Raw genomic sequence first — 24,368 nt, forward strand, 5'->3', positions numbered from 1 at the left:
TTTCCAGTCAGTTGGTGAGTCTTGCTTGCTGAAAGTAAAGAGGACTTGAAGCACTTACTGATGAAGATCAAAGACTACAGCTTTCAGTATGGATTGCACCTCAACACTGAAAAAAAAAAAAAATCCTCATAACTGGACCAGTAAGCAACATTATAATGAATGGAGAAAATATCGAAATTGTAAGGATTTCATTTCATTTGGATCCACAGTCAATGCCCATGGAAGCAGCCATCAAGAAATCCAAAGACTCATTGCATTGGGCAAATCTGCTGCAAAAGACCTCTTTAAAGTGTTAAAAAGCGAAGATGTCACTTTAAGGACTAACATGTGCCTGAACCAAGCCATAGTATTTTCACTCACCTCGTATGTATGCAAAAACTGCACAATGAATAAACAAGACTGAAGAAAAGATACCTTTAAATTATGATGTCAGTAAAGAATATTGACTATACCGTGCACTGCCAGAAGAACAAACAGATGTGTCTTGGAAGAAGTATAGCCAGAATGCTCCTTAGAAGTGAGGATGGCAAGATTTCGTCTCACATACTTTGGACATGTTTTCATGAGGGAGCAGTTGCTGGAGAAGGACGTCATGCTTGGTAAAGTAGAGGGTCAGCAAAAAAGAGGACGACCCTCACTGAGATGCCTTGACACAGTGGCTACGACAATGGACTGAAACATAGCAACAGTTGTGAGTATGGCACAGGACTGGGCGGTGTTTTGTTCTGTTTTACATATGGTCGCTGTGAATCAGAACTGACTCAAGGGCACTTAAGAACAAGGACAACAAGCGGGGTGACTATCTCCTCATGGTTATTCTAGATTTCATCGGTATCAGGAGGTGTTCTTTCTCCTTTATCCCGCTAAAGATACCTTGGTGGAGTGCATGGTTTCTTCAGAGAGCAATCATCTCCCCCTAGAGCATGGACTTTACTTTGTGACCATGAGTAGCTATTATGGCCATTAGCAGCTAGGGAGATGGTGAGAGAGATTACAGCACACTAGTGTACTCAGCTAGCGGTTCACATCACCTCAAGAAAAAAGATTATTAGCTTTATTTGGAAATATTTGTTAATTCAACGTGGCAAAAATAATCCATCTGATACTGTTTTAATTTTTATAAAATGTGTTACAATAAAAACAATAGAATTACTACAGAAGAGAATAGAATTTTTTTTTTAATGTATGCTTAATGGTATCATTTCAATACCAATTATGAGTATTTTTGTATGTTCCTTTTCAGTCTTTGGCCTTATGCATTTATTTCCCTCAGTGTTTCTTGCATCTTGCTGTGAGCATATGATTTAATCTGAACCAACTTCTGCTAAAGTGCAATTACATTTTAAATTTTAGGAAAAAAAAAACCATTTCCAGCTATAAGTTTTATGACAAAAAAAAATATATAGTTTAAAGACTGATTTCAGAATTAGAAACATATAAATGTGTGTGAGTGGATGCATATATTTTTGTGCTTAATGTATATTTTTTGTCACCAATATTTTTACTAACCAGCCTAGTGAAGGGCATTCAAAAGGTCAGTAGACTCAAACCGCTTCATTTTATCAAACACATTTGTATTGACAATGCAGTGCTTATACAAGTGAAATATGATTAAAACAAAAGCAAACTAGCTCTGCCATAGAAGGAAAGATGTATCATCAATATAGGAAAAGCCTCTGATTATACCTGTAAGTGGAAAGGGCCATCATGATTATGACTGGTGAAGCTATAAAAGTCTGCCTGGAAAATAATGTAGGCTATCATATATCGCCTGGTCTTAAAAACTGAGTACCTTCTACACTTGCAGTGGTGATTAAAACTACAGTTTTTAACTTGAATAAAGGGTGAGGTCAAAATGATAATAAGCAAGTAACTGATAAACCTTTTGCTTTATTTCTTTTTTTTCTTTCTTGGTTGATAATGAAACGCTGTTTGTGTAACTTGAAAGTAATGGCTGATGGCTGAAAGACCCCCAAGTAGTTTTGTACACAGTGCTGGGCAGGCACGATAATTGTCACTCATTCAATGTATTTTCTGAATTAAACTGGTAAACTTGATTTACTTATTGAAATATAAAATGCAAATACTTTCTGCAAAAACTAAAATCTGACACTGATATTCTATCCTATATGTGTATATAAATATATATATATATATATATATATATATATTTTGCTGTCAATCTTATTTCTCAACAAATTGTAAGATTCTTGGAGGCCAGAATCTCACTTATCTTTCATCTGGCACCTGAATCATGTTCTCCACTTAGTAGTTGTTTATTAATACCTGAATTTCTAAAGAAATGAATGAGTGTGAATTTAAGAAAAGGATTGTACAGAAAAAAAAACAAACCAATTCCTAAAAAAAAAATAAAAGTTAAAAAGATCATATGCTTGAAACTCTAATTTTTCTATGTTAAAAATCAAGGTTTTATTTGTTACTCAGTTTCTGGGTTTAATTATGTCATTTAATTTCTCCAGACTCAAATTTTCTCATCTGTAAAATGGAACTGATAATGACTTCTTTGGGAATCAGATTAGATAATGGATGAAAGCGCTTGGCATAGTGTCTGAAATTCCATGGAATATACATGATGATGATGGATGTCACAAATGCTTTCGGAAACCTGTGTCCTCACGTTGGTCCACATGTTTCTCTTTCCAGGCGAAGCATACATGCGATTGAGCAAACTCCCTGAAGCAGAGCATTGGTATATGGAATCACTGAGATCCAAAACTGACCATATCCCTGCTCATCTCACCTACGGAAAACTACTAGCTCTAACAGTACGTAAATACCTCCCTCCCTCTTCAGAAATTGATTCACTCTGTGTAGACTAGGGTAAATGGTGTTCGAAATAATGGTCTGGGCCAGTTAGCTCAGGTTGATAGGATGTAATGATGATGATACTAAGTTAGAACCCTGTACAAAAAAGATAGAATAAAGATTTTGACTATGGGCTTTGCCCTAGATAACATGTGAGATATCATGATCCTTGATGTAACATAATGGAAATATATAAATGGAGAACCGGAATTTGTGATTACATACTGAATTGATCATGATAACCATATTTACATAAAGATGGTATTCTACAAGCCAGTGTGAACCAAGTTGGCTCTGATGTAGATCTAAGTTTGATTCTTTTCAAGTAGCTAACATTACTTAAAATTGTATATGTGTGTTGATTAGAACCACCTGGAATTCTTTTGAGGTACATTGCTTGGCCACCTAATATGAGAGGCTACAGTTCCATGAAAGCAGTGTTAGTTTCCACCATAAGAAGTTGTTGATATTTTACCATATTTCACCTATAAAAATATCAGTTTCATGTAGGGAATCGTTCAAAAGATATAAGTAAATTTTTGATGACACATAGATATTAAGTGTTGCAACTTGGCCTCAATTCCAGTTTGAATTTAATATCTGTGTTATTTTAGTTATATCACCCAGGTTCTCCAATATTAATAAAAATAGATGAACATTAGAAAAACATAGAGCTAATGGTCAGGAAAGTGATTCCTAAGTGAATTCATAAAAAGATATAATTATTTGAAAGTAATAACCTTTTATTTCCCACTGAATATGGTAGATTAAACCCTTACAATTATCATGTATCCATTCTAAGATGCCACTAAAATGCTGTTAAAGAAAGTACATATATATACTAGATAACCAGAAAAAATTCCACTAAAACATGTCTAGATGTGCCTAATAAAATATAGCAGATGTGCGTTCAGTGCTCAGCTGAGCTCAGAAGATAGTAAGAGAAAAGGAGAAGCTGAACATCAGAATAGGGGACAGCAGGCTGATCTTGCAGCTGACCTGGGACAGTTTGCTAGTTATGGAAGCCAGTAGAAAAGGGCTTTTTTGTGTCCCTAGACTTTTTAGACTTTCTGGAATAGAGTACAAAGCTTTGGGCCAATGGAAGGCCAGAAATTAGATGCCTAAATAAAGCAGGAAACCTCGTACCCTCAATGAAAGGATAATATAGAATAAACTTGCATACTGGGACAAGAAGGCAGCATGAAGGTTTGCCTAGCCCAGTAAGGCATACAAATGAATAAATTCTTGCTGGGAATCTGTCACCACTGTCTTCTCTTTACCAGGCTTTGGGTTTTGAATTTACTTTACCTGTATAGTCAGGGAATTCCTAGGCCAGGAATTTAAATAAAAAATCACTGAAGACGTTCTTGAAGAGAACACAAATCTAGCTGGAGTTATTGAGTGAAGTGCAAAAAGAACAGTGAGCAAAGAGATTAGTAGTCATTTGGGTAAATGAGAATAAGCTTTTACTGTATAAAATACTCAGGAAGTATATTCATCAGAACACATGGAATGTGCTGGCTGGATTCAACGGATAAGATATTTAACTGATTTTGGGGAAGTCAGAAAGCTGATGGAGTGGTGATCACTGATTTATCAGCACAGAGAACACCAAAATCTAAAGAACCCTTGAAATGGGATAGTAGTGAGATGTAGTCTAACTTACTCCACAGAAACCTGGACTTGGAAGCAGCTGGTATACACGAGAGTGAAGGGTATAAAATGGGACTGCTCCTATGTATGCAACAGTTACTCTCTCCCCCATGTACACAATGCCAGCAACCAGACATTTAACTTTAAGTCAGGACAAAGGAAGCCCATGTTGGTGGAGCAATGGAATGAAAGACCAGGACGCAGGACCTCTGAGCGCACAGTCAAAGGTGGAATGCTTAGAAAACTGAAAAGAAGAGTGATTGAATGTCTTCCAGTAGGGTACTCAGATCCTCGATATCCCTTCCCTGCTTCACACAGAATACCAGGAATACGGGGTTAACTCCACCTCCTCAGAGATTGCAGCATTCTTATCTGGACAAACTGAACCACCTAGGGAAAATATTTTCATATACTTACATTCATACGTCCCCCTATAAAAGGATACCTCCTAAACCAGACACAAAGAAGTGAACCCATCTCGTCCTGAGGCCCACCCATGCCTTAGGAATTTCCATTTAGCTTTTATTATCTTACTCTTAAATATCAGTGGGCCACCAATGACCATTAGTCATATTGGAAAAGCCACAGATGTAGAAGATTGGAACTATAAAACAATAGGAGAAGGAAACCCAAGGGAATAAAAGAATGCTTAAAAAAAAAACACCGATCCTTAGAAGGAGATGGGGATATATAGCATTTTATGAAGCAGAATGTGAAGGAAAAATTAAATAATGAGGTAACAAGAAAGAGCTTTTAGAAAATAAAAATACGATAGCAAAACAGTTTTTTATTTGAAGGCTAGGACAATCAAGTTGAAGAAATCTTCCCATAAGCAATGAAAGAAATGAGGAAATAGAAAATATGAAAGAAGAAATTCTGAACAACACCAATACGGAAGTCCCAATAGAAAAAAAACAGACCAAAGTGGAGAAGATTGTTTAGAATCAAAAGATATAAGTTGCTATTTTTGGCATTTACAACATTGTAGTATGTTTATTTTAATCATTTGGGAAATAATTGTTTTATCTTTTGAAAACCGCTTCCAGCTCCTATCCTGATAGGATGATAATTCAGAGGGCTGCACTTGTGAATGAAATTCATGTGCCTCTTGCCCCCACTACTCTTTTTGACGTGTTCCTATGGAATTCAAATGGAACTGTCTTTAATTAGACTGATAAATGACCATCTTGAAAAAAACACATAAGAATTTCAGATGCTTAATGTACAAAAAAGTCATTTTGAAAAGAAAAAATTGAGAACTGATTCTGAACATGCCTAGACTGCACTACTACTCTAGATCTAGAAATGGTGTCTTTATTTATTTATTTATTTTCAGGGCTGAATATTTTAAGTTCCTGTACCAAACAGGAAGTTTAATGGCCATTTTATTCTTCTTAGAAAACATTTTTAACATGATTTAGAAGTTTTAATTTACTGAAACATATGGAAGGGAAGGAAAGACTCCATGTATTACAATCCAGATTTTAATTTTCCCCCACCAAGACTTTTATAGTTTCCGACTTGCTGATTTAGATGAAATACAAACCCTATTATGAAATGGCTTAAACGCACAGTGCCAAAACTCTACAACCATCTTTAACAGTTTCTTTCTAAATTATGAGATTTGGCAAATTTCTGGTCCCAATGGATTGTCTTTGTTGAATTTTGGGTTTCTTGGCCTGGTAATATGCTATTGACTTAACATGGAATTGGCAAGGTGGAAAATGCCACACAATTTGACTTCTAAATTCAAGTGTAAAACATTATAGAATGTAATTGGCTACTAGTCTCAAGAGAACAGGAATAGCAGTGGAGTGGTGCTTTTAGTTTTTTGTCAAAACTGACCAAAAGTGAAATATGTAAAAATCATATGCCAATTATATTAGACTTACATTGTAAAGTAGGATTTCATATCAGAATTATATTGTTATATGAGTTAGAAAAAATATTGATCATTGGTACTTTATTATAGTCAATGAAATGATTCTGTATATTAATATTTTTTTCTTAAAAGTTTTTAAGAATTTGTGTAATATTTACAATATTCAGAAAAGTTCAGAGATTTAAAGTTTCCCTAAAGGCTTTGGCACATTCTATAGATCAAATCTTTTTTTATTTCTCTTCCAAAAATGTGCTTTCCTTCTCTCTGCCAGCTCAGGTTTTATTTTCTCTGTGAAATCTTGGCCTGACTCTTTCAAGCAGTTATTTTTTTCTTTCTCTGTACTTTGTAACACTGATCTCTATCTCTGAATAGCACTTCTCAAATTGAATGACAGATATAAATGTCTGTCTTTTGACAGTAGGCGTGGGGCAGGAACCTAGTCTTTACTCATCTTTTTATCTCTTTTCGTACATGGCATTTTACTGTCTTGGTAAACATCCCTGTATGTACCTCTCAGTATTTATTTAAAGGTACTTAAGGGATGGGTCCTTATTTAAGGTAAGGTCCATGATTTTTTCCTAGCCTGACGATCATTTCCTCCTTCATTCCTTCATTTGTTTAATACATGTACAGAGACTTACTCCAAACTAAGCCCTCAATAATATGTGTTGAATAAATTTATGGGAGAACTAAGTAACCCTTCAAGACCCTAGAGGAACAAGAGGGGTGCACATCTCTTGAGTGTTTGTGTCTGATATGTTATTTCATAGAAATGTCATAAAAGGGTATTATCATCTTTTTATGAAGGAAAAATCTGAGCTTCAGAAATTTAAAGAATATCCCCAAGAGTCACATGGCTATTAAATAGTAGAATTGGATGCAACCTCAGGTTTTTTGAATTGCATGTCACTAATTTCCACTTTGAATTCAAACATAGCAATGATCATGAAGATGGCACAGGACTCAGCAACATTTTGGTCTGTTATACGTAAGGTTGTCATGAGTTTGGATCCACTTAGTGGCAACTAACAACAACAGTTTTCCATCTATATTAAATCGTTTTAAACGTGGAGTTTTACCTCTTTCTAAACCTGATTTTAATGATTGGAGATTCCAAAAGTAATCCAAAATGTAAAAACAAGGCCATTTTATTGAAAAATATTTATCCCCATTTTTAAAATAATTTTTAAAATGTGTTTTTAGATATTACCTTTAAATACTAGTTTAGTTTGAGTATTAAATGCATTTTTAATGTTAGGCATGATAGATCATGGACATAGGACTTGTGTTTTAGGCTATTGGCACTTTTAGGTCTGATATTATAACTCTAAATACAGATTTTCCAGGGCACCCTAGAGAACAATTCTGCCTTGAGGCCACTGATAGCCTCCATATTTAAATACAGTTGGACCCTGATGAGATCCCTTTAAAATGTATGGAGCTTTCATACCAATGTCATATCCAATTAAAATACTAAACGCAATCTGAGTTTGAATCACTCTGCTTAAAATTGTGATTTATTCTGTGTTTGAACTTTGTTACCTAGGGCTAATGCCATGAATTTAAAATTGGGCATGCATTAAGAGGGAAAAGAAGAAATAACATTTCCACTGTTATGGCGTCTCAGATGGTTTTATAGTTGTTCCTAAAATTATGTGGGTTCTCTAGTTGTATACACATGCTTGGTTCATTTTGTCTGTCCTTTTTTTTTTTTTTTAACCCCTGGTCATTTTATTTAAGCCAAATATTTTGAAGTTTTTGTGAGGCAGTAAAATTAATATTGACTCAAATTGTAGTAAAAGCTACTTGGCTGTTAGCTTATTTTCCAGATTTAGGTTAGTAGGAGAGAAGGAAGGATATGGGAGACTCTAACAGTAATTCTTGATACAGAAAACCTTTATTTTGGCTACTGTAAGGAAGGACAGAGCCAGACTTCCGTGTCTAGCCAAAGTTAATTGGGCTGCATAAAACTTCAGTTGTGAAAGTACTTGAGGTTTGATAGAAACGTTCCATACCCCAGGCGAAGTGGTGTCAGTATAGCCTGTCTGGAAGTGCAGTGGTGTGTATTCCTTTGAGTCATTTGTGATTATTTTTACTATTAGGGCTGAATTTTTTTTTTTTTTTCCATTTGATCCTCTCCAGAGCAAAGTTCTTTCCATTTTGCATGTTGACCAACATTTGAGTTGTTTTACTTGTTTTATTATAATCACTTTACTGTCATGTTTAGATTGAGGGACGAGGGGAACAAATGGTACCCTGCCCAATGGCTTGAATTGAACAATTACTGTTTGTATGTCTAATTCAAGTTTCAAACTTTAGTCTACGAAAACATAAAAACAAAAACCAGTTGCCATCAAGTCAGTTCCAACTCATGGTGACCCCGCATGTGTCAGAGTAGAGCTCTCATCCACTGGGTTTTTGATGGCTGATTTTTTTAGAAGTAGATCACTAGGCCTTTCTTCCAAGATGCCTCTGGGTGAACTAAAAGTTTCAATCTTTTGATTAGCTTCTGAGCACATTAACTGTTTGCCCCACCCTGGATTCCATTCTATGAAAAGGGAAGGTATAATAGCATACATACATATCATGCTACTGAGATGTTAGATGAAATACAGAAGAAAGCTTAATTCAGTACAATTTTTAGCTAAGCATTTTATCGGATGTTTTGTTATGTGTAACCATGATTTAGCATTCTGGAGATAGTATAGTTATCATTGTATTGTTTTTGCTCTGAAGCATAGGAATCTGATAATTCATTTTTTAGATCATTCTCCTTAAGATATGCATTTTATTATCTAGAATCAGTCTTGTAATTACTCTTCTTGTTGCCCCTAAGTAACACAGGCTTGGAATCTAAATATAATCTCCAAAATGTCTCTAATTTTCACTCTGCTTTTGTTTATTTGTTAATAGAAAGTATCATTAAAGATATTTTCTTTTGCCAAATATTTTCAGAAACAATGAAAATTAAATATTCAAATGATCTAGCATTGAAGTCACATGAAATAATTTCAGATGCATTATATCTGTATATATGTGCTGCTGTGTTTAAAAGGGGTGCCTGGTGGCGCAGTGGTTAAGAGCCAGTTCGAATCCACCAGCTGCTCCTTAGAAACCCTGTGGGGCAGTCCTGTTCTGTCCTATAGGGTTGCTATGAGTTGGAATTGACTCAGTGGCAATGGGTTTGGTTTTATGTTGGAAAGAAAATGTTAGCATTTAATTTAGGTGTAGTATAATCCAAAAATAAGATGATATTGCTTTGAAGCCAATTTACATTTCATTGTTGTTACCTTGTTTGGTTACTGTATTTAATGTGCGGTTATCATTTAGTGCGATTTAAATAGCCCACCTGGCTCAGGCCCTTATGGTCCCCAGGACTCTGATAATCCTCATGTTTCTGGACAGGTGGACGTAGGTGAAGAAGTGGCATGCTTGTCAAATATAGCTTGGCTTCCTTGGAGGACTCTAAATAACCAATCCTTTATTTAAAAAAAAAAAAAGAAAGAAAAACTGCATCTGAGGCACATTTGTTGAACCAGAACTTTGTCTTACGCTCTGTAATAAATAGGGGTGATACAAAGACCAACATCGTATTTCTTGGCCTTAAAAGCACTTAGTCCATTCTTTTAGGGGGAAATTCTACAAATTTTGAAAAAAGCTATCCGTAGCTACTTTAGCTGTGAGCTACGGTGTTTGTGGCTGGTAGAAGTTGCTTCTGTTTCAGAAAGGACAGTTATGTGAGTACTTTAATTATATTTCCTTACTCTTTAATTTTTATTATATTCATGGGATCTCATATCATTTGGTAGGCATTTTTTTTTTTCCATTTCACAGTTCTCTAATTTGTTAAATAAGCCCCATCAATACACACTGCTACATGACTTAACTTCCTGACTTCCAGCTTGCTGTTCTTTTTCCACTACATCATGTTGACTCTTATGGCACATAATAAAGCATAAAAACATTTTAATGTGAGTGAAACTCTGTTTTTAATTTATGTTTTATATTTTCCTATCTTGTTAATTTTTTTTTTCCTAATAATGTCTGAAGTAGAAGAAAAATGGAGTATCTCTCCTTGTTAAAACAGCATTCTGCTCTAGCCCATAGATAGCAGACATTTTTAAAAGTAAATGTCTTTTCTTCTAAGTGGATAGGCCAACACTTTTACAAAAGAAGTTTTTTTTTTTTTTCCTGTGGCATCTCCACATATATGTACATATACTTATGTACATGTATGCAGAAAGGAAGTTGTATCTACTCTAGAATGTGAAGATTTTCATTTTTGCAGTCTCATATATGGGTTCAAAGACAACTCACCCATGAGGATGTTCACAAGCCCATAATGTTTTTGTCATTTCCCCTTAAATTTATCCACATTACATTTGAAGCTCTGAGCCTGAACACACTGAACCCTGAGACCTTTAGAGATGTAGGTTGTATCCTTACTTTTTATTAAAATTATACTTGCTCCAAGTTAACTCTGAACTTAGCTTCCTTTTTTCCTAAGTCTTGGCCTTCTAGGACTGTGTGCACTTCTCATTCATTTCATATCTCCCTTGACATATATCCTCATCTGCTGCTTTCCTACCTAGGAAGGAATTAAACATGATGTATGAGGTGGCCCCTTACTCTGCCTCTTGAGTGGTTGTATCAGTCACAGTACCTCCTGAGATGAAATCATATTATTTATCATACATTGAACTATACATCTTATATGTGTTTTTCCATTGCTTGCTCATGCAATCCCATGAGCTAGATATTTACTTTATTGATGAGGAAACTGAGGTTCAGTGAGGTTAAATCCAGGTCTGTCTCCAAAAGCCCATCATATTATACAACTCCTCCTTTCCCCTGCTAAAACCAAAGACCAGTTGCCATTGAGTCAATTCTGACTCATAGCAACCCTATAGGACAGAGTAGAACTGCCCCATAGTGTTTCCAAAAAGTGGCTGGTGGATTTGAACTGTTGGCCTTTTGGTTAGCTGCCAAGCTCTTAACCACTGTACCACCAGGACACACCCTTTCTAGCTGTGCTATTTAAATTGCTCTTTAGCCTTTTCTTTATTTTATTATGAGAAAACATGGTGTCTCATGTGCATACATGCCTATTGGTAACTTCAAAATGCATAAAAACTTATTTTTAAAACAAATCTTCATTCAATTTTTAGATTTTCTTCTAATGCAGATCTCAAGTGAAAGGCATTTTATGTATACATCTTTAAATAAGAGAATAATAATTTAAACATACCAAAAAGAAAAACTCCAAATCCATTGCCTTTAAGTAGATTTCAACTCATAGTGACCCTATAGGACAGAGTAGAACTGGCCCGTAGTGTTTCCAAGGCTGTAATATTTACGAAAGCAAACTGCCACATTTTTCTCCCAAGGAGCAGCTGATGAGCTCAAACTGCCAACCTTCTGGTTAGCAACCGAGTACTTTAACCACTTTGCCACTGGAGCTCCTTAAGTTAAACATAGGTAATTGTTGTTGTTGTTGCCATTAGCCATTGAGTGTGTTCCGACTCATAGCAACCCCATGTACAACAGAACGAAACACTGCCCAGTCCTGCACCATCCTCAAAACCATTGCTATGTTTGAGCCCCTGGTTGCAGCTACTGTGTCAAGCCACCTCATTGAAGGTCTTCCTCTTTTTTGCTGACCCTCTGCCTTACCAAGCATGATGTCCTTCTCCAGGGACTGGTCCCTCCTGATAACATGTCCAAAGTATGTGAGATGAAGTTTCACCATCCTTGCTTCTAGGGAACGCTCTGGCTGTACTTCTTCCAAGACAGACTTGTTCATTCTTCTGGCAGTCCGTGGTATATTCAACATTCTTTGCCAATACTATAATTAAAAAGCATCAGTTCTCCTGTCTTTCTTATTCATTGTCCAGCTGTCTCATGCATATGAGGTGATTGAAAATATCATGGCTTGGATCAGGCACACCTTAATCCTCAAAGGAACATCTTTGCTTTTTAATGCTTTAAAGAGGTCTTTTGCAGCAGATTTGCCCAATACAATACATTCTTTGAAATAAAATGATGTACCTAATTGTAAAAAGAATTTAAGTATTTGTATGTCCGAAGTAACAAGAAAATAGGCAGTAATAGCAAATTTTAAAATTGAATTTTTCATTTAATTTATAGTTGCATTTTTTTTTTAAGAAATGGTGTATCTGTATAATTTCCCTCAAATTTTAATGTTTGAAGGAAACATTGTCAAATTCCAAATTGAAGGATGTGTGAAATGGGAGGCCTGAGTGAGTTGACACTGACATTTACCTGGTCAACTGATAAAACACTTAATTGGAGCCAGAGCACCTGAGCACTTACCTGCCTAGTAATTTATTTCTCCTCACAGTGGGAAGCATAATTCTTTTAGTAGTCTTAAAATTGCAGAAATATCATTTCTAAGATTTAATTGAGGCTCTTTGTCAAAAGTGACAGGATATAGTGCATCCTTGAGCATATATTGTAATTCTGCATGCATTGTAATAGCAATATATTAGGTGGAAGACAGCAACACGCAGAAGGATTCATGCATAAATAGCACCCTTTGGTTGGTTTGCCATTAGCCTTGTGGCATTGGGTCTAAGACGGACACCAACCTTTGTATAAAGCCATGTATTATAATGTCATGTAACTGAGAAATAGGCCGTGTAGTTGTTAGATGTAATGATCAGTCAGAGAAACTTTTGTCCCTGAAGAATGGAATTTGAAGATATTATCTCCTTTATAGTTTGTTCTATTTCTTATATCTTTGGATGAATCAGCAATAGTGAAAAAAAGGGAGCAGACTTTCTGTCTGTTTGAATCAGAAATTTACGCACTTTACGCAGAAAATTACTGATTAGGAACCTGTGGTGGTATGTTTTAAGATGTGTTTTGGATACCTCAGAGAGATTATCTCAGCAGAGGTATAGAATTACAGTGAAATCTATTGCTCTGGCCCAAGATGCTTTTCCGAAGGTGTCTATTTTTTTTTTTTTTTCCCTTTCCACTTAGGGTTCATAAGTGGTAATTATCTTCTCCACTGTATTTCCACTTATGTAGAAGGAAGGGTCTCCCTTCCTGTCCCCCTCACTGCTTCAACAGCTCTCAACCTATATAAAGTACTAATTGAGTTTGATATACTTTCTTTTAACTGTAAATATTAGCAAAATTGACTCAGTAAGTAATGTTATATGACAAAGGTTGCTTTTGTGTCAGAGTGAAATGGAGAATTTCAAATAAATTGAATTTAAGCTTGCCAAAATTTTACCACTGTTATTATTGTTTCGAGAGTTTTTAACAGGCAGTGTTTCTCAAAATACGTTCCATGGAGTATTAGAATGTATGTATATAGTCATATTAGTGTGGGAAAATCTGCATACTATCTTTCCTTCTTGAAATAAGTTAATATGCATATTAGCTACAAAAGACTCTGAAAGTCTTGTACTTAAAGCTCTGTTTCATATAATTAAGCTTGGACCCCCCCCTTTTTTTTTTTTTCCAAGTTTGTACTTTTTATTGTCCTGAGGAGAAATGTTTTCCTGAATGAACTTTGGGGAGTTTTAGAATATACCAGACTGAAAAGGTGTGAGGCATAGAGAGTAGAGAAGTTTTAGAAATACACGTAGGTGAAAGTACACCAATCTTTACCTGGTCAGTTGGTAGTCCACTGAGTTGGAGCCAGAACACCTGCTTGCCTAGCAATTTATTTCTCCTCATATAGGAAAGCATATTCTTTCACTTATCTTTTAAAATATGTAATTATTAAGTAGCCAGTATGAAACATCTAAGAATTTAGTAAAATTGTGCATAATTGATTGCTTTCCACTATGTGGACAGAAATAGTAGGCTAGATCCAGGGCATTGGGATGAGGTGCCACTAAAAAGTGAAAATATTATTTAAAAAAAAAATATGGTGGACATTTTGGAAGAAAAAACTTTGTTCTTATCTTTGGGGCTAGAGCTTTACAAAAACTAGCTATTTGTCTAAATTAAGAGGCGGAAACAAAAGTGAGGTGAACTTTGAGTCAATAATGTTATAGCGTGCTTGAGGATGTGTTTACAAACTTCAGAATACTAGATGTTATTGTTGTTGTGTGCAGTCTAGTTGATTCCAACTCAAGGCGACCCTATAGGACAGAGTAGAACTGCCCCATAGGGTTTCCTAGGCTGTAATAGTTACAGGAGGAGATCACCTGGTCTTTTCTCAAGCAAGGCCGCTGGGGGGTTTGAACCACTGTTTCTAGCTCTTTCTCTTTGTCTGTCTCGATCTTTGTCTATGTTTGAATATATCAGGAATCTGAGCTGTTCACTGGGTGTGTCGTACATTTTGGGTTTTTTTTTTTTTTTTTAATAACACAAAGCCTAGTATATTTTACATTAAAAAAAAACGAAAACCAAATCCTTTGCTGTCAAGTTGATTTCGACTCACAGTGACCCTATAGGACAGAGTAGAACTGCCCCATAGTGTTTCCAAGAAGCAGCTGGTAGATTCAAGCTGCCAACCTTTTGGTTAGCTGCCTGAATCTTTAACTACTGCGCCACCAGGGCTCCATGCTTATTCTAAAAGATTGGTAGCAGTTTGAGCTATGACAACTACTTCAACCTGAGTTTGCCAAATCAAGTCAGCATTTCAAAGAGAAAATGGACTTTTTGAAACATCCATATTTTTTGAGAAAGATGTATTCCTAAACTGTCACCAGTATTTATAAAGCTTTTTCAAAAGTGGACCAAGGTTCTTTTAACTGTAACTTCAGTTTCAAGCTATGGAATTCTCCCTGTATTTTCTTCAAATTCCCTGAACTGTAATTCTACCATCTCATTATTCTACAATTTTGCCTAAAGGCAAATTTTAGCCTACAATTTTCTGAGACACTCCAGAACAATAGATGATTTGGTTGAAAACTGAGTAGTTGGAATACAAAGTTCTTCATGTGCGTATGTTACAATAATGCTACTTTAAATACGTCAGAAATGATCATACATTTCCATCAGTTACCATTGGATAAAAGGATTTAGGTACAAAAGGTCTAGTTAAAAAGATAACTTTTATTTTTTTGAATGTTTGCCATGTCACTTTGCTTTTTAACGTATATTTTACTTCATTTAATCCTTTTCAGACATTGCACTGTAGCAACTATTATCTCTGTTACAAAAAGATTATAAAACTAGCACTGAGCATGTTCAGTGTGCCAGGCACTGTTGTAAGCAGCTGTACATGTGCTGTGTCTTAGTCACTAACCTTATCAGAGGTACTGTTATTATCCCTCTAAGGAACTAAGAAACCCTGGTGGCAGAATGGTTAAACGCTTGGCTGCTAGCCAAAAGGTTGGAGGTTTGAACCCACCAGCCGTTCTGTGGAGGAAACGTGGCAGTCTGCCTCTTAGAAGATTACAGCTTTGGAAACCTTATGGGGCAGTTCCACTCCTGTCTACAGGGTCACAATGAGTTGGAATTGACCTGATAGCAGTGGTTTAATGTGGAAGTTTCCAGAAATATTAAGTAACTTGCCCAAGTAGCCCAACTTTTCATCGGTGAGGAGATGTCCAAACTTTCCTGTCTCATTCCAAAGCCTGTGCTCTCTCTTCTTACCAGTGCACCTATTTTATAATATGACCATGCTTATTTTAAAATTAAAAACTTCTTTAAATCATGTAGTAGTTTTACAACTTGTTTTCTCAGCATCGCGTTTGTGTTTCCCATGACATGACACCGTGAGTTCCAGTGTTGACATGCATCCGGTAAAAACCTTAGTGGGTTAACATATTCCCTCCAAAGACTACTCGATATTTAAACTGTAGGGCAAGGAATGGTGTCAGGTTGACCACAGTGCCCTTCTATATACCTCTGCATTGCTTTTGTAAAAGTGCTTTTTATGACTGGAAGTGTCAGTTCAGGCTTGAATGTGACAGATAAATCTGCCAGTTCAGGTGTCAATTAAGCTGCAGAATGTGATAAAGATCATTTGGGAAGTTGATGTTTAGTGATTCTAGTGCAGATGTAATCATGCGTTTTTTCTGCCAAGGTCAAGAGGGTCTTAGATGTTGACAGCACTAATTTAGCCCTGAGCCAAACTGCTATTAAACTGCCTATCTAGAAGCAAAGAAGTTCAGACTTTGTACGGTATTTCCATCATTATGTCACCTCTGTACTCAGTTTTTCCCATTAGTGGTCCATATTTTTCTGGGAAATTATACATTTTTCTCTTCCTGTCAGAAAGAAAAAATTTTATTTTGCAGTAATGCCAAGACATATGTATGTGTGTTTCAACTAGCCTGCTGTACTGCTGGAACTTGGGAATGATCCAGTTTGGTGATATGCTTGTCATATGCACTTACATATACAGTCTCATTCCGCTGGTGATGTGCCAGTCTCTGACCATTTGCTATATGTGTGTGTTTTCCCCTTCCCGCCTAGTTTAATGATTCCTGTAATCTTATACGCGCTACTTCTAGTCACTTCACACTCTAGAAGTAAAAGTGAATAAATGTGGCCTAGCACACAATTCGGAAACCCTAGTGGTACAGTGGTTAAGAGCTACGGCTGCTAACCAAAAAGCCGGCAGTTCAGATCCACCAGGCGCTCCTTGGAAACCGTATGGGACAGCTCTACTCTGTCCTACAGGGCTGCTATGAGTTGGGCGGCAATGGGTAACGGTAGTACACAACTCTGTTCTTTCTTTGTAAGTCTCATAAAATTGTGATTCACAGAAGGTGGTTCAAAAATCTTTAGCTTGGCAGGAGATATAAATTTGGTAAGTTTAGCTGTTAACCTGATTTTGTTTAGTAAATGTTTTGAGTTGGCTGGTACCAAATTAACAGAAGTTGCAGGTCCCTTTACTGATGCTAAGACTATAAAACACTTTCTTCATTAGGAGAACTTTGTAAATCATTTTTTTAATTTGGATCTTATTGAGAGAACTTTTAAGCCATCAGCACTTGGGCTGACTAAGATAGTCAGTTGCCTGGATGCCTGGCTGACTTGTCCTCTATCTGAGTCAGCTGAAGTACAATACCTTTTTTTTTTCAAGGCTTCCTTGACTCACTCAGGCAGAATAGATGCTCTGGTCTCTGCTTTCTATGTGTATGTCTAATGAGAACTTTTTAAATAGTATCTTGCCATTGGTAAGGGCTTGCCTTAAGAGTCCTCATAATACTACATGATCTTTAAAAGCAAGAGTCATCTCGTTTTACGTCTACATACACAGTGTCTGAGGCAATGGCAGGAGTATGGTAGGTATTCTCTAAGTAGTGATGAGAAATGGTTGGATAGATAGGTGACCACCTATTCTAAAAAGCCTATTTGTCTTTAAGTGGCATAATGATTCTTGGTATTGAACTCCTGGGACGTGTCTAAAATATAATAGTATAAACTGTGAAGCCAGATCATCTCTGTTTGAATCCCAGCTCTGCTATCAAGCTCCTATACCTTGGGTAAGGTACTTAACTGCTCTGTACCTTTGTTTCTTCTTTGTAAAATGGGGGTAATGATGTCTCAAAGAGGTGTTATGAGGATTGAATGTGACAACACACATGAAGTGCTTAAAACAATGTCTGGCACATAGTAAGCTGCTTTATAATGTTTCTCGTCTTATTATGTCACCTACAAAGAGAAAGTAGAATTGCAACATGCTACGACAGCAGACTACATGAAAAAACATATTTCCATAAGCAGAAAAGATTAATGGAAACTTCATTATGCTTGACGAATGACCGTGGTCTTTTAGCTGTGGAAGGGTGTCTTTGTTAATGCCCTCTTTGCTAAGAGTGTCTTGGGGAGTGAAAAGCTCAGGTCACAGCGAGACCTCACCAATGCTGCTAATGGAGCCTAGTGGTTTCATCTGATGGGACATGGCAGCATTATCAGAGCTTTCATTAGATTCATCTGATTCAGGGGAAAACATGGGAGAAGTAAACAAGAGTTAGAGTGATTGTAGACTTTTTGTCCAAACCAGGAAAGGAGTGCTGTTATAATTACACTGGGGCAGTTTGCATAGGCAGAACAGTTCAGGGAAACTGGGATTGATGGTCACCCTAATGATGATGAAATAATAAAAAGGTTTTGTTACATATAAGTGAAATAAACGCTTTCAATATCTATGTGGTCTGGGTTGTATAAGTACCTGCCTAGGATGCTCTGCCTTTGATTGGCATCTTTACCTTGCAGTTGCTTTCAAAAGAAGATAAATGGATCACTTTTCCCAACTCTTTTCATTCATTAATACCTAAAATTAGCTACAGTTGTTTTTAGGATGCATGTATGTTCCCCAATCTCAGGATCAACTGACGGGACCTGAGGGTGGAAGGATTATTTCCTCTCCCTTGTAGGTGAACTGGAAAGCAGTAGAAACAAAATAGGATGATGTGAAGTAAGAATTTAACTTTAATTGAATTTTTACCAATGATTACCTCCTGTGAATTGAATTCTCTTCTAGCATAGAGAGTCACCTGGAGCTTTTCATTTACAACTGAGGAAAATGAAACCCATTCTAATTTGTGGCTTTCCTAGATTGTTCAGCTTCTCGGAGGCAGAACCCACCTAGAACTTGGGTTTCTGCTGTTGAATCAGGGCTCTTTTCAGTGCCCTGGTTGAATTGTCAAAGAATTTTGTGTCTAAATAAATTAAATGCACACTGCATGTCCTTTACTGCGATGCTTTCTACCCCCCCACCCAAAAAAGTATAAAATTAGAGAATTATTTACATCTGGCTTCATCCCCCTGTGAGAGCATTTGGAGTTGAGAGCAAGTGGCACCTGGCCAGTGACAAATGGAGGCACTGCGATTGCCTTCCCATCATCCGCTACCTTTTATGGTGTCTGGGGATTTCTTACTCTCCTTTGTGACCCAGCTGCAAAGCAGCTGTTGTTTGGGCTCCTGCCTTTCCACTCTCACAAAGCAGCTTTCCTAGCCATCATCACAGGGTTCAAACTTCTGCAGCTCTGTGAACTCAGGCCACCCTATGGGGGCCAATCAGCATAGCTGCTTCCCATGCTATTGCTAAACAGTTTGAGATGGAGTTATCAAGTGAATGCTCATAGAGTTGGTTATGACAAACAAGAAGCACTCAGTGCATAAACAGTCCAGCAGAATGACTGGAACTGTTGCTAATAGCAAACTAGTATTCAAGGGGCTTTCCAATTGCAGTGATTTCCTGAGTGGAGATCACATTGACTGCTTATCCATATGAGGTACTTTCCTATTGCAGACTATTTTTCATGACCTTTTGGTGCCATGAACTTAACTTTTTTTTTTTTTTTAAGCAGGAGTGTGGAGGGTTATGTATCATGTAATTTCAACTAGCCATTGTTTTGTAAATTATGCAGTTATCTGAGGAGTGTGTCAAGGTAGTTAAAAGAACTAAAAGACAGAAGATCTTTTGTTGTCCATGCAAAGAAAAGCAAATTATTAGCATCTGGCATTGGAAAATTCCCATATTCCATGAGGAAGCAGGCTCAGGTCTTAGTGAACAAGGCCTCTAGTGACCAGGCTGGGCATGTACCAGCCCTGTGACACGACTCCACTAAAGGAAAAGCTCATTTCTGCCCTTCTTTGGGCTCAAAAGAGCTACTTCTTCAGTCAGCAGAGCTTCAGTTTGTTTTACCAGAAGGCAGAGCTGAGTTACTGGGGTCTTCTAGTGTGGAGGGTTCCTTGAAGTCCTGTCCTTCCAGGCAGTGAGTGCTCTTGGGAGGAAAGCTTTACCAGGAGGCCACCTCTGAGCTGAGCCAGCAGGGTGGGCAGCTCTGCCCTGGATGTCTGGGGTGGGCATGACTTGGGCAATGTCTTAATCTCCTAGAGCTGTTATAACAAATACCACAGGTAGGTGGCTGGCTTTAATCAACAGAAATTTATCTTCTCATGGTTTTGTTTAGGAGGCTAGAAATCTGAATTCAGGGTTCTGGCTCTAGGGGAAGGCTGTCTTTGTACACTCTAGGGGAAGTACTTGTCTCAACTTCTGTAACCCCAGATGATCCTTGATGATCTTCATGTGGCCTCTATCTTTCACTCATTCCTGTTCACTTTTTCTGGGCTTAATCTGTTTTTTTTTTTTTTTAATTGTGCTTAGGTGAAAGTTTATAGTGCAAATTAGTTTCTCATTCAAAAATTTATACAGAAATTGTTTTGTGAAATTGATTGCAATTTCTGCATTGTGTCAGCACTTTCCCCCTTTCTCTTTAAACCAATTCCCCGTGTCCATTTGTCCGGTTTTCCTGTCCCTTCCTGCCTTCTCATCTTTTCCTTTGGGCAGGTGTTGCCCGTTTGGTCTCGTATACTTGATTGAACTAAGAAGCAAGTTCTTCACATGTGTTAGTGTTTTATAAGCCTGTCTAATCTTTGGCTGAAAAGTGAACTTGGGAGTGGCTCCAGGGTGTCCAGGGGCCACAGACTTGGGAGTTTCTCCAATCTCTGTCAGACCAGTAAGTCTGGTCTTTTTTTTTTTTTCTTGTGAATTTGAATTTTCTTCTGCATTTTTCTCCCTCTCTGTCCAGGACCTTCTGTTGTGATCCCTGTCAGAGCAGTCAGTGGTGGTTACCAGACACCATCCAGTTCTTCTAGGCTCAGGCTAGTGGAGGCTGTGGTTCATGTTGGTCCATTGCTTTGGACTAATATTTTACTTGTATCATTGGTTTTGTTTATTTTCCTTTACTCCAGATGGGACAGGACCAATAGATGTATCTTAAATGGCTACTCGCAAGCTTTTAAGACCCCGGACGCTACTCACCAGAGTAGGATGTAGAACATTTTCTTCAGAAGCTATGCTATGCCAGTTGACCTAGATGTCTCCTGAGACCATGGACCCCAGCCCTTATCCTCAGTAACTCAGTCCCTCAAGTTTGGATGTGTCTGGGAAGCCTCTATAACTTTACCTTGGTCAAGTTGTGCTGACTTCCCCTCTATTGTGTTATTGTGTATTGTCTTTCCCTTCACCAAAGTTACCACTTATCTACTATCTAGGACAAATATTGTGTGAGACCACTATTGTAAAAACCTAAGAAAACGTTTATACAGAGAAAAAAAAAAAAAAATCTGATGGTTACAAGGGAGGGGAAGGGTAGGGAGGAGAAATCACTAACTAGATAGCAGACAAGTATTAACTTTGGTGAAGGGAAGACAGCACCCAACATAGGGGAAGTCAGCACAACTTGACCAAGGCTAAATCATAGAAGCTTCCTAGACACATCCAAGTGCCATGAACTTTTCTTATGCACTGTAGAACACTGATAAAATTTATAGTTTCTTTTCTCTTTGCTGAGAGGAGTGTTGGCAGTGATGGCATTAGGGGTGTAGTTCTGGGAATCACTCAGTTCTCAAGAGTTAATCCCAGTTACCCACTGGGAACTATGCCCTCTATCAGTTAGGCAACAATATTTTCTGAGGAGAGAATGTTTTGATTGCTTATACAGGATATTGGTCACTCTTCATGCAGTCATGACCACCTCCTATGCATTTAGGAGCTCCTGAGTGGCACAAACAGTTAAGGGCTTGACAACTAGCCAGAAGCTTGGTGGTTCGAACCCATCCAGAGGTGCCTTAGAAGACAGGCCTCATGATCTGCTTCTAAAAAATCACAGCCTTGAAAACCCTATGGACCAGTCCTTTGACATACATGGGGTTGCCATGATTTAGAATCGAGGGCAACAAACAGCAGCAACTATGCATCTGCCTCTTGGCTAAGTGATGATTAATTATTTCCAATAAAGGGGTTAAACAGGAAGAGGAAATGAAAAATGGCAATTAGGTTATGAAATGGTAAATGTTAAGACGAATATAAGGAGTTCTGGTGATGCAGTAGTTACATGCTCAGGTGCTAACCGAAAGTTTTGCGGTTCAAACCTACCCAGCAGGTCTGTGGGAGAAAGACCTTAGGATCTGCTTCCATGAAGATTACAACCAAACAGATCCTATGGGACAGTTCTACTCTGTCACATTGAGTTGATATGAGTCGAAATTGACTTGCCAATACCCAACAACAGGACAAAAGTAGGAGGAATCAAGTTGTCAGAGAACCTGGAGGAAAAGACTCAGTGTGGAGAATTCTAAGAGAGTTTAACTTAGCTATGGCCATAATTGGGAAGTTATCTAAGACTTCTAAAAATAGATTAAAAAAACATTTTCTTTCTGTTTTTCAATTAAACACAGAAAAATACATTAGGCATTAATTTTTATACCTAGTCACAATTTATCTTTTGATGTTGTGTGTTCTTTTTCAAAACTCTTCTTGGGTCTGATCCCCTTCCAGCCAACCCTTTCCTCTTTGTAACCTTTTATTGACATAATTGTAATTGCAGTATCCATTTCTTCATCCCCCAAACCCAAACTTTCTCCCACTCCTCCTGGCTTCAGGACCTATTACTCCATACAAACACACCTTATTGAGGTCACCAGTGATCTCTGAGCCACTAAATCTAGAAGATATTATTCAGCATTTGACACAATTGACTACTGCCGTTTTTTTGAAATACTGTTTTACCTTGCCTTCTCTCTCAATTCAAGCTGATAAATAAGCCACATCCTGACATCTCAGATGTCTCAAAGGTACCAAAGTCTCTACAACTGCCAAAACTGAGCTCATAGTTTTACTGCTTAAACCTGGTTCTCTTCCAGTATTCCATGTCACAGTAAACACTGTATTAATCAGCTTCCCCTCAGCTTCATAATCTAGGAAACAGTGGGTCATCCTTGTTACCCATCTCCTTCATCCCACCCTATGCCTATCCTATCCATCATGAAATTCTGTCTGCTTTACCTAGTTATCTCTCATGTCAGTCCACTAATCTTCATTTCCACTCTCACCCCATTACTCTAGTTTAAGCCTGGACGGCTTTGCCCGTATTCTTTCTGTCCCCATTCCAACGTATTGTCCGCATTGCCTTCAGAGTAATCTCTACAAAACACCAAATACACAATTCCTTAATATGAACTTCAAGCCAGATGTGAGCTGCTCTTCCCTGCCTGATCACATGGCCCACCTCTACTTATTCTCTCCATCCCACTCCCCCTAAGATTCATGTTTTTTGTGTGTGCTCCTGCTACAGGGATTTCTACTTAGAATATTTCTGTCTCCCCTTCAGCTAGTTAGCCATACACATCTTACATCAAAGCCAACCTTGTTTTTGTCATACTCATAATAGTTTCAGTTATGTAAGCTTCATGAAGGCAGGAGTTTTGTCTGTTTTTGTTCATCATTTTTGACCTAGTGCTTAACACAGTTCTAGGCACATAGATACCTTTCTTAGTTTCTCAGTAGTGCTAGAACAGAAAGTGGGTGGCTTTAATATGAACAGAAATTTATTTTCTCACAGCGTAGGGGGCTAGAAGTCCAAATTCAGGGCACTGGCTCTAGAGTAAGGCTTTCTCTCTCTGTTGGCTATGGGGGAAGGTCCTTGTCTCTTTGAACTTCTGTTCCTCGTTTCCTTAGGGATCTTCATGTGGTGTGGCATATATCTTCCCCGCATCTGTACTTCCCAGCTTCTGTGCCCAATCTGCTTTTTTTTGTATCTCAGAAGTGATTTACTTAAAATGTAACCACATTAGCATAACAAAGAAATCCCTGTTCCCAAATGGGACCACATCCACTGGTATGGTGTTAAGATTTACTACACATGTTTTTGGGGGACACAATTCAATCCATAACAGTACCCAATATATATTTGTTGCATTAAGGGAATCACTGAATAAATTGAATAGACTGCTAGAATTTTACTGTTTTTATTATAAAACCAAAAAACCAAACCCAGTGCCGTCGAGTTGATTCCGACTCATAGCGACCTTATAGGACAGGGTAGAGTTGCCCCATAGAGTTTCCAAGGAGCACCTGGCGGATTCGAACTGCTGACCCTTTGGTTAGCAGCTGTAGCACTTAATTACTATGCCACCAGCGTTTTATTATATACAGGTAGATATTTTTCTTTTTGGTTTATGATTCAAAGATAAAGCTGTATGCATTTTTAAAGTCTTAAAATGCTCAATTTTAATATTTCAAAAAATATATAATTTTTTACAGTAAATTTTTGGAATG

The 24,368-nt window shown here is 37.5% G+C and overlaps 1 protein-coding gene across 2 annotated transcripts in view; it reads left to right on the forward strand.

Moving 5' to 3' along the window:
• TMTC2 (transmembrane O-mannosyltransferase targeting cadherins 2) overlaps nt 1–24,368 on the forward strand; it is a 452,862-nt gene that overhangs the window by 309,615 nt on the left and 118,879 nt on the right. For both annotated transcript variants that reach the window (XM_049883964.1, XM_049883965.1), the window contains exon 8: nt 2,665–2,786. In XM_049883964.1, coding sequence (XP_049739921.1) covers nt 2,665–2,786 — 122 coding nt within the window. The remainder of the gene's footprint in view (nt 1–2,664; nt 2,787–24,368) is intronic.

Source organism: Elephas maximus, chromosome 4, assembly GCF_024166365.1.
Source record: "Elephas maximus indicus isolate mEleMax1 chromosome 4, mEleMax1 primary haplotype, whole genome shotgun sequence".
NCBI lineage: Eukaryota > Metazoa > Chordata > Mammalia > Proboscidea > Elephantidae > Elephas > Elephas maximus.